General features: G+C 38.8%; 1 protein-coding gene across 1 annotated transcript in view; it reads right to left on the bottom strand.

Moving 5' to 3' along the window:
- LOC136856181 (prolactin-releasing peptide receptor-like) overlaps positions 1-11438 on the bottom strand; it is a 22443-nt gene extending 11005 nt beyond the window's left edge. Inside the window, exon 1 of the mRNA XM_067133851.1 lies at positions 8999-11438. Coding sequence (XP_066989952.1) covers positions 9005-10495 — 1491 coding nt within the window. The 5' untranslated portion in view covers positions 10496-11438 and the 3' untranslated portion in view covers positions 8999-9004. The remainder of the gene's footprint in view (positions 1-8998) is intronic.
- Positions 11439-12266: the final 828 nt, after the last annotated feature.

The raw sequence follows: 12266 nt of genomic DNA on the forward strand, positions 1-12266 counted from the left end.
GAGGCCCTGCCGTTGTTTTGTTTACTTTCCGTCAACGTAAACAGATTTTCCCGGACTCCTGACGGAGGGAACGGATAAACCCTGGGGAAATTCAATATCCGAAGGGGAAAATTCAATGTTTAAACTATATTTCCGCCCATTCTGGAGGCGCAAAAGGGCGTGGAATGGCGCCCGGAAAATGAAAACGAAAAAGACATTCGAGTCGCTGCGGAAGGAAGGCGAGAGGAATATTTATCAAGTTAGAGACGCCCTTGTTCGTTGTCAACTCGGGAGTAGGATATCATGTTCTTGTCTCGCCTCGCCTCGTCCTTTTCGGGGGCGTGTACGTGCGCCCGCGCGCGCAATTTTGCGCTCAATTTGAAGGGGGACATGTCCGTGTTTTTGCAAAATCTTGGCCCAAGTCCATCCCCACATTACTGCTTGCAACAGATTATTTTTGGTTCATTGCAAGATTCAGTAACTTTTGAAATCTAGTGTAAGGATTCGTATCCTACAGTTGTCCTCCATTTTGGCGAGATAGAACAAAACCAGTCGTTGAAATCATGGGAAAATTGAGCCACTTGTAAAGAACACTAAAAATGATTGATTTTATCCTATTCAGATCTAAAGTCTGGCGTTGGTTTAGGAAATAGATAAATAAATAGATGTATATTCTCTCAAGGGGGAATATTTCCACTTCAGAATGACTGATCTCTCTCTCTCTCTCTCTCTCTCTCTCTCTCTCTCTCTCTCTCTCTCTCTCTCTTCAGAGGAAATTTGACACATTGTAGAAAGATACTTTTCAAAGCAATCTTTGGGTTCTCTCTCTCTCTCTCTCTCTCTCTCTCTCTCTCTCTCTCTCTCTCTCTCTCTCTCTCTCCATAATCACAAAGACCGTGTTGTTCACAAGTGACGTCACAATGTCCGGCCTTGGTTGCACTTTCCAAGATGTTCACTTTCTCTCTCTCTCTCTCTCTCTCTCTCTCTCTCTCTCTCTCTCTCTCTCTCTCTCTCTCTCTCTCAGTCAACAGTTTGTTAAAGCAGTTTCAAAATTCAAATTAATATCATTGATTTTGAGAACAGTTTAAAAAGGAGAAGAATCATTATTATTTGTACTGAGTTTTTATGCAAAGTTCATGTACATATATATATATATATATATATATATATATATATATATATATATATATATATATATATATATATATATATATATATATATATATATATGTATGTATATATACTCTATTTCATTCTTGAATTATCGACTATATTGATTTCAGTTTGCATAAGTAAAAAATTCGACAAAATAATCATTATTATTCTGCCTTATTAAACTGTTTTTAAGAATTATTTCCCTAATCTGAAGTTTGAAGCTGCCTGAACAAACTGTTTATTGAGAGAAAGAGAGAAAGAGAGAGCGAGAGTACATATATATATACATATATATACATATATATATATATGTATTTGTATATATATGTATACATATGCATATTATCCTTCCTGTTAATCTCATCTCGATCGGGCGTTTAAACAGTAAAAGGAGAATTATTCCCATGGAACCCATTACAGGAAAACCATTCCGATATCCCACTGCGATTCTCATTACGTAATGGGCATAAATCAACTCTCTCTCTCTCTCTCTCTCTCTCTCTCTCTCTCTCTCTCTCTCTCTCTCTCTCTCTTCTCTCTCCTTGTATATTGGATTACCGGAAGTTTTAAATGAAAAGGACTTTAGTATCCAGTTGCGAATCTCTCTCTCTCTCTCTCTCTCTCTCTCTCTCTCTCTCTCTCTCTCTCTCTCTCTCTCCACTACAGAAAATTCCATTCTTCCCACATGACCAGACCATGTAAAAATAAAAAATTTCTCCTTTCTGTAATTCGAATTCAATATCCAAACTTTACTTCCATACAGGAGAGGTGGCTCAACAATCCCTTTATTCATTGCATATATATACATATATATATACAGATTGACCTATACTGACCTCTCTCTCTCTCTCAAAGCTTTCCCACTGACAGAGAAACGTCATAGTCTTGATAAAAATGGAGGGAAGAAGAAGAAGTACGAGACTGAGAAAATAAAAGTTCGCAGTTCTGCGTAATCGAGAATTTGTGGTGTTTCTCAGTTTTATACTTTTGATGGGCGACTTTTGGTGTTGTTTCTTTCCTTTAAGTATTTTGAGTGCTTGTGAATTTGTGTATGAAATGGGTTCGTTTATGGAGAGTGTGTGAATGTGTTTGTATGTGTATTTTAATGTTTGTGTGTATACTTTGTATGTGTGTGTGTGTGTGTTTGTGTAAGTTACACAAACATACATGAATATTTTAGCAAAGAAAAAAAAATATATTTTTACAAATCGAAAAAAATTCTTTACACTCAAAATGAATTACAACAGAATATGTTGTTCATCTATGATGAAAATAACTCTCTCTCTCTCTCTCTCTCTCTCTCTCTCTCTCTCTCTCTCTCTCTCTCTCTCTCTCTCTCTCTCTCTCTCTCCTAAATTATAGGGGTTTTTAAAATCTATAAAGAAATATAATTTATAATTTCAAGAAATGTAATTATCACCAGTAAATTATCTCTTACATTTCGATTACATTATCCAGTCTGCCTATGATTATTTTTAAAGATGGATGACAGTCGTTACTTGGGAGAGAGAGAGAGAGAGAGAGAGAGAGAAGTAGAATTTCATACCAATTAGGGAGAGAGAGAGAGAGAAATTCTAACCAAAAACTCCATCGCTAATTGAGAGAGAGAGAGAGAGAGAGAGAGAGAGAGAGAAAGAGACCATAAAGAGAGAGAGAGAGAGAGAGAGAGAGAGAGAGAGAGAGAGAGAGAGAGAGAGAGAGAGAGAGCGTAACGTAGAATTTCATTGCAATTCGAGAGAGAGAGAGAAATTCTAACCCAAAACCCCATCACTAATTGAGAGAGAGAGAGAGAGAGAGAGAGAGAGAGAGAGAGAGGTAGAGAGAGCGAGAGAGAGAGAGAGAGAGAGAGAGAGAGAGAGAGAGAGAGAGAGAGAAATTCAAACCCAAAACCCCACCGCTAACTGAGAGAGAGAGAGAGAGAGAGAGAGAGTGAGAGAGTGACCCAAACACACACAAAATTCCATCAGCATTTTTCACCAACTAAATTCCTATCACATGACATTGACATATGAGAACTCCCATTACTCATGATATATGGTATTCGATACAAGGGAACTAGAAACTTTCAATTCGTTGAATATTGACACATTCAGGGAAAAACATTTATCGAATTCTAAACATACATTTGAAAACGTTTTAGGAATTGTAGGTTACATATATATATAAAATTTCAGCCAGGGACACAAACGCACAAACGTACAAACAGCCACAAACTAACAAGTCCGTTTAGTTTCATCGTGTGTGTAAGCAACTGGTTATTTCAATTTATTGTATATTTATGCATTCATAAAAAAGCATTTCCAAAACTCCAAACATACATTTGAAATCGTTATGAATTATAGTTTGTATACATAAAATTTCAGCCAGGTACACAAACAAACAAACGTACAAACACACAAACAAACAGAGTAGTTTGTCGCATCTCGGACGCGTAATTAAGTCTTGTATTTACGACCCGGCAACTCAGGCTTTGAGTTGCCATTTACCATGAATATTCCGACCTGTTTCCCCATGCATAAATGCATAAATGCACGCCAAGCATTCACTCCAGTAATGAATAACGCTTGAATGGGCCACAAACGGAATGCACGGTTGATGAATTTGACCAGATGTCTGGGAATTCGTTTTTGAATTCCGTGTTTCCGGAATTTAATTGTTTTGTTTTGCGAAGTTAATTGCTATGTGGCGTCATTTTCCTGAATGAAATTCCCCTAAATTTTACTAAAATTCTCCGCCAAATTTAACTAAATTTCTTCCCAAATTTGCCTAAAATTCTCTCCCAAAATTTACCTAAAGATTCCCCTAAATTTCCCTAAATTTTCCCCCAAATTTGCCTAAAATTTCCCCTAAATTTCCCTAAACTTTCCCCCCAAAATTTGCCGAAAATTTCCTCCACATTTCCCTAAAGTTCTCCCCAAATTCCCCTAAAAATCTCCCCAAATTTACCTAAAATTTCTTCCAAATTTGCTTAAAGATTCCCTTGAATTTCCTTAAATTTCCCCAGACTACTTAAAAATCCACTCCAATATCCCTGAAATCTCGCAAAATTTTTGTATTCCGAAAATTCCCAAAAATTTACCCCAAATTTCCTTAAAATTCAACCAGATTCCCCAAAAATTCCCTCAGAATCCTTAAAATTTCACTAACTTTCTCTAGAATTCAATCAAATTCCCCAAATATTTCCAAAATTTTATCTAAAATTCCTCAAAATCCCCAAATTTCACAAAAAAATTTCCCTAATATATGAAAAAATTTCCCAAAATTCCCTCAAACTCCCCCAGATATCCCCAAATTCCCTCCAAATTCTCCAAAATATCCCCAGATTCCCTAAAAAATCCCCAGATTCCCTCAAAAATCCCCAGATTCCCTCAAATCCCCATAATCCCCTCAAACATCACCAAACTCCCTCAAACATGCCCAAATTCCCTCAAAAATCCCCAAAATTTCCCCACAAAACACCCCGAAACCTTCCCAAACTCCCTCAAACATCCCCAAATCCCCTCAAAAATCCCTCTCAAATTCCCTCAAAAATCCCAAAAATCCCCCACAAAACACCCCCAACCCTCCTCACGACCCAGCAGGACCCACAAAAATAAAAACGAGGCACCGATACAAAAGCGACGTAGCAGAGCATCTGATGGGTTGGAAAGAGACGTGTCGTGGAGAGTGAAACTTAGAATGACTGGATTTGCTGACATGGAAACACTGGAAACGCTGGATTACTCACTTTTCCAAAAGGCACAAAAGAGTGTTTTATTATTATTATTATTATTTTTTTTTTTTTTTTTTTTTTATTATTATTATTATTATTATTATTATTATTAGTATTATTATATTCAGTCAGCACCTTCATTAAAATAATAATAATAATAATAATAATAATAATAATAATAATAATAATAATAATAAAAAAATAATAATAATAATAATAATAATTTCTCCCTCTCTCTCTCTCTCTCTCTCTCTCTCTCTCTCTCTCTCTCTCTCTCTCTCCTTTCAAGTAGAACAATTATTATTACAGACCCTCTTTCCCAAGGCCCAAAATCTTGGAAACCCCATTAGAATCCTCTGAGAGAGAGAGAGAGAGAGAGAGAGAGAGAGAGAGAGAGAGAGAGAGAGTGAGTGAGTGAGAAGGAGCTGGCACTCTGAATAACACCATATAATCCCCTTAATGGATTAATATTGATAAAGTATGCTTCAAAAGATATAGGGAAAAATAGCATAGTATTATTTGAAAATAAACTTTGATGTAAATAAGCCTAATGATTTCTGATACGTCGATAGTGTATGGGGTTCCTTTGAAGAGAGAGAGAGAGAGAGAGAGAGAGAGAGAGAGAGAGAGAGAGAGAGAGAGAGAGATGAAAATAAATGAAAATATGGTTATATTTTGATTAGAAATGTCTGCTAAAGAGAGAGAGAGAGAGAGAGAGAGAGAGAGAGAGAGAGAGAGAGAGAGAGAGAAACCTTTTACTGTATTGTAAATCGAGTACCTCTTGCCATTCAACCTTTTTTAAATACTCTCTCTCTCTCTCTCTCTCTCTCTCTCTCTCTCATTTAAACAGAGACCTCGCAATATTCCCATTGCAGAGAACAAAACCAAAAATGGCCTCTTTTGAAAGGCGATTCGCATTTCTTAATGAAACCCGAAAATAGAAAAGATAAGGCCTTTTCATTCAAATATATATATATGTATATTTGCATTAAAAATCCGGCTTTTATTTCCCATTAGAGCTTTTATTAAGGAAACTAATCTCGCCGCTTTCATTCTCATTGCAAAAAGTAAGCGAGTAAAAAATGCGCCGATGTTCCCTCGGCGCAATCGAGTTTTCTGTACGGAGTGTAATGCTTTATGAAACTCTCAGCCTCGGCCCACGAAACTTTCAGGAACGGCCCATGAAAGTCTCAGCCGCGGCCCATGAAATTTTCAGCCACGGCCTATGAAACTCTCAGCCACAGCCCATGAAACTTTCAGCAACGGCCCATGTGTTGTTGGCACCTATAGCGGTGTCAGACGCACGATCATGGCTAACTTTAACCTTAAATAAAATAAAAACTGCTGAGGCTAGAGGGCTGCAATTTGGTATGTTTGATGATTGGAGGGTGGATGATCAACATACCAATTTGCAGCCCTCTAGCCTCAGTAGTTTTTAAGATCTGAGGGCGGACAGAAAAAGTTTATAGATAGACAAATAGCCATCTCAGCAGTTTTCTTTTACAGAAAACTAAAAATAGAAGAAAAATAAAATAGGCCTAATATTGTGATTGCTGTTTTGCATTTCCGGATGAAAAGTGGATAAAATAATCATTTAGGTGCTAATAGATACTGGTAATTTAATTAATATACAAATTTGCAGCCCTCTAGCCTCAGAAAAACTATTGTGACGGCTTTGTCTGTCCGCCCGCACTTTTTCTGTCCACCCTCAGATCTTAAAAACTACTGAGGCTAGAGGGCTGCAAATTGGTATGTTGATCATCCACCCTCCAATCATCAAACATACCAAATTGCAGCCCTCTAGCCTCAGTAGTTTTTATTTCATTTAAGGTTAAAGTTAGCCATCATAATCTGGCAATGCTATAGGACAGGCCACCACCGGGCAGTGGTTAAAGTTTCATGGGCCGCGGCTCACACAGCATTATACCGAGACCACCGATAGATAGATCTATTTTCGGTAGCCTTGATTACACTCTGTACAGAAAACTCGACTGCGCCGAAGAAACTTCGGCGCCTCTTTTACTTGTTTTAATTAGCTAATGCACATTTCTTAAGCAAACGATAACAATTTAACATTTTTAATAAAGACTTAAAGAATAACACAGCTTTCAACATAAACAAAACGCGACTCTTCTGCATTTCTCAACAGTAACAGAGACGCGACAATGAGCAAAATTCCTCTGTCGTCTTCTCCATTAACTTCTCCATCATCATCTTCTTCTTTCTTCTTCTCCTCCTTAACTGGAAGGAATCCAGACCTCCCTTTGAGTCGTCACGAAATGGAATTCCGGACGGGACGGGTATGGGCCATTTCTTAAAGGCACGGATGGACCCAAATGTTTTAGGAATTGTCTGCAGTTTAAATGCAGCATTTTGTCTTGCATTAATAATAATAATAATAATAATAATAATAATAATAATAATAATAATAATAATAATAAAGCAGGTTTTGAAAGGTCCTTTTGATGCTGAGCAAACAACAGGATCCTTTGGAAAGTCCCTCAGTGACATCAAAAGGAATGTTTAAATATATTTGACAACCTAATATTACCTGCCTGCGTTTCCCCTATTCAGACCGGCCAGTTTCAGTCTTGTAATGAGACGTGAAAGAAGGTAATTAAGTGGTGTGTGTGTGTGTGTGTATTCATACACACACACATTGGTGTATGTATATATAGCTTTAATTAACCTGTTTGCTTGACCAGGTGTGTATGGTGGGCTCCAGAGATGAAACATTATATCAGTTACTACGCCATCCACTTCTGCGTTGCGTACGTTCTATCTCTCTCTCGCTCTCTCTCTTTTGCTGTGCCTGTGCATGTGTGTGTGTGTGTATTTATGTATGTATTGCCCCTTCTCATAACATTAGCCACTTTTTATGCGTAAACAAAAAGCCAACCAGTATTGTGTTAAACCTCAAACATACGTTCCACCACCCACTTTTATGTTACGTGGGTTCTCTCTCTCTCTCTCTCTCTCTCTTGTTGTGTCTACGCATACACCTATGTACATACTTACCTAAGCACCCCCTCCCACTCCTTTCATAACTTGTCAGAAGCCCTTTGATGGCATTTTATTGTATCCCTTAACTCGAGCTGAGAAAAGAACGGATAGCGACTTCGTCCTAATTTGAATTTTCATTGTTCCGCTCACAATGGAAGCAGTATTCTTTTGCCTCTCCGCTGCTTCTGACGAGGCAGAGGATGGTTATTAATCTCTGCGAGACAGAACTTTTCTGTCGCGTTCTGTCGTAAAAAAAAAAAAAAGTTTCGAAGGGGAGGGGGTGGGGAAGTTAAAAGGCTATTTCATTGCTAGAGGTCAGAGCGCTGTACGGGGGAATTTTTACGGGTGCCATGAGTGAGGTTTCACTGTATATATGTTTATATCGATATATTTACAAATATATATGTGTATATAGAAAGAGAGAGAGATAGAGAGAGAGAGAGAGAGAGGACATATGTATGTGTATTATATACATATATATACATATATACAGACAGAGAGAGAGAGAAAGATAATATAAAACTGGATTGCAAGACATACGAGAATTACAATGAGAGAGAGAGAGAGAGAGAGAGAGAGAGAGAGAGAGAGAGAGAGAGAGAGAGAGAGAGAGAGAGAGATAAAAAAACTGCATTGCAAGACGTAAGAGAATTGCAATAAAGGAAAGAGAGTGAGAGAGAGATAATAAAAAACTGGATTGCAAGACATACGAGAATTACAGTGAGAGAGAGAGAGAGAGAGAGAGAGAGAGAGAGAGAGAGAGAGAGAGAGAGAGAGAGATAATGAAAAACTGCATTGCAAGACGTACGAGAATTGCAATAAAGGAGAGAGAGAAAGAGAGGGAGAGATAATAAAAACTGGATTGGAAGACATGCAAGAATTACAATGAGAGAGAGAGAGAGAGAGAGAGAGAGAGAGAGAGAGAGTCTCCAAAAACCTGTCCTTATACTTGTCTCTTATTATTTCTACCTCTTACAGAAGAAGATAGACGAATAACATGCCCCTGTCATATTCCTAATTTTTTTTTAGGGCCATTTGACCCCCTATTATCTGCCTAGTTCCTCCTGAAGACAAAAAATTCCTCCCGAAGGGCATTAGACCCCCGGGGTCACATCGAGACCCGGGGCACTCGATTCCTGCAGTACTCACCAACAATTAGACATAATCAGAGGCCTGTCCATTGACCAGAGGCTCTGTGGTTTGGCTATGGGAGTCCCCATTCGTCTGGTCAGCGACTTCGACCACAAAAGTCGCCATCTGGTGAGCCTCGACGGACGTGGCGAGGTCGTCCTCCGGAGGAGGCGTGTCGTTAGAAGACGCCTGCCTCTGGAGGGACCTCCCAGACCCTCCTCCTCCTCTAACTCCTTCTCCTCCTCCTCCTCCTCCTCCTCCAGCGCCTCCACCGGACTGGAGTAGCAGTTCGTGTTGGGTTTCGTTGCCGTTGCAGGTCCTCTCGGAGCGCCACTGCCCCACGCGGTCCGCAGCCGAGGACGCCGTCTGGTGGAAACACGGCAGGACCAGCTGGAACTCCTTGCGGAAGTTGTCGTTGAGCCAGGCGTAGAGGAACGGGTTGTAGCAGGTGGAGGACATGGCGATGACGTGCGTGATGAAGAAGCAGAGGTTGTAGTAGCTCCAGGAGCCCGCCGTGGCGTTGTAGTCCCCCACCAGGTGGACGACGTTCATGGGCAGCCACGACGTGCCGAAGATGGTCACCATGGCGATGAGCATGCGGTTCGTGCGCCTCTTGCGCTCCCGGTCCGCCTCCTCCTTCTTGGAGCTCTTGCAGCCGGGCTTGGCCTTGACGCGCTTGTTCATCCTGACGGAGATCTTCACGTAGCAGTACAGGATGATGACGAAGGGCACGGCGAACTGCATGATGGCCGTGCAGCCGCTGAAGACCTGGCGGATGAACTCGGAGGGCCAGTACTCCTCGCAGTAGAACTTGTACTCGTACTCGACCTGCCCTATGTAGAGGGCGTAGGGCAGCGTCGCCGTGATGGAGAACAGCCAGATGCTGACGATGATCAGGTAGCAGGTCGTGATCTGGAGGCGGGGCCGGAAGGGGTAGATGATGACGAAGTACCTGTCGATGGCTATGGACATGAGCGTCAGCGAGGACACGTAGACGCTTATCCCCTGCGCCATCGTCACCAGGTGGCACAGGACGCTGCCGAAGACCCACTGGCCGATGAAGGTGTACAGGGGCGTGAAGGGCACGGCCAGCACGCACAGGAGTATGTCGGCGAGAGCCAGGTTCGTGATGAAGTAGTTGGTGACTGTGTGCATGTGCTTGCTGCGCACGACCACGTAGCAGACGAGGCAGTTCCCGAAGATCCCCAGCAGGAAGATCGTCAGGTATTCGATGTAGAAGACCGCCTGCGTGATCGGGTAGGCCAGGACGTTGTTACTCTCGTAGTAGGCCGAGGTGCCGTTGTCGTAGAAGGCGGACGAATTGCCGTCTGCCCCACCCGGGGTGGGGTTGTGGTGATGGTGGGTGGGGGGCGTCCCCCCACCCAGGGCCGCGTTGGCTGTCGTGTTGGCGGGATTGTTGGGGAAGGGCGTGAGGCGTTGGAGAGGCCCCTCGAACGCTTCCTCGTCCCAGGACTTGTCCATACTGACGGAGGTTTCGTATGTAATCATTAACATGTTTAATCATTTCCTTTTTTTAATTCGTCTTTTGTTTTCTTTTTTTTTAAATCTATCCTTCACTGTGTGTCCTGTAGAGCCTTGTGTTTTTCCTCGTAAGAAACAGATCCATGTTTCCCCGTGACGGACAGACAAATCGGCGAACAGACAGACGAGAAAAAGCTTTAAAAAACGATAAGAAACTTGAAACTTTCACGTCACATTCAAGAGAGAAGGCGCAACAGGTGTCTGTCTCCTCTCTCTTCACGAAACTCGGCAGAAGAAGAAGAAGAAGTAAAACTAATAATATCAACAAGTTTGCCGTTTAATTACATCAACCGATTTTTAAAAAAGCCTTTGATTAAAAATCTTTCATAACACTACATTGATCCCGCTGAGGAATTCTTTAAATATGGTAATATCCTTAAACATTCTTATATATTCTCGATTAAGTTTCACGAAGACGCGCCATCAAGCGATTGCGATGCTCCGAGGACGGCGACGACGGGACACGTCCTCTCGACTCGGGGCTCGGAGAGCAACTGAGCTGCTAACGTATATAGAGAATAGTCTTTTGATGTTCACGCCGAAGGCAACACCTATCGGGGTGAATTGCCAGATGTTGCCATATTCAGTCGGCTTTGGTATATATTATATAATCCGATTGATTTAATTAGCATTTTTTTATATATACGTTTTTTCAGCAAAGTTGTTGTTCAGCAAATGTTTTTTTTAGCAAACTTTTTTAGTTTGGAAGTTACTCTTCATTTCTGTGATCTTGCCAAGTGATATAATTCGGTGGATGATTGAATTAGCAAATGTTTTTGTAGCAAACTTTTTTTTTTTTTGCAAACGTTTCATTTTTATTTGCAATTCACGTTTCATTCTGACGTTTCTGTCCGCGAACGTTTGTGCTTTTTATTTTTAACTTCAGTGATACATATAAATACAGTAACTTCATTTTCCATATATATATAAATATATATATATAAATGTATATATATATATATATATATATATATATATATATATATATATATATATAAATTATATATATGTATGTATGTCTGTATGTATGTATATATATATATATATATATATATATATATATATATATATATATATATATATATATATATATATATATATATATATATATATATATATATATGTATGTATGTATGTATATATATATATATATATATATATATATATATATATATATATATATATATATATATATATATGCCTATATACATATGTTTTTGCTGTGGAACTTACACTACAAACATTTCTGTCCACAAATGTTTTATTATTTTTTAGTCTTTGATTTTATATATATATATATATATATATATATATATATATATATATATATATATATATATATATATCTGTTTTATACCAATTGAAAATTAGTACACAAAGTTTATATTACTAATTTTTTAATAAACAACCATCTATTTTATTTTAAAAAACCACAGTGCTATTTTCTTATATAATTTCTGGATAAAAAAATCAAATTCAGACTATATCAAATAAAAGTGGAGAGAATTTTTTTCTAAAATCTCATTTTTCCTAAAGTATATACATATATATATATATATATATATATATATATATATATATATATATATATATATATATATATATATATATATATATACACTCTTCTTTAATAATAATAATAATAATAATAATAATAATAATAATAATAATAATAATAATAATAATAAATAATTCACGTGTTCTACTAACACCTTATGATGGCTGCGACTACCAATACGTAGAA

Source organism: Macrobrachium rosenbergii, chromosome 34 (assembly GCF_040412425.1).
Source record: "Macrobrachium rosenbergii isolate ZJJX-2024 chromosome 34, ASM4041242v1, whole genome shotgun sequence".
Classification (NCBI taxonomy): Eukaryota; Metazoa; Arthropoda; class Malacostraca; order Decapoda; family Palaemonidae; genus Macrobrachium; species Macrobrachium rosenbergii.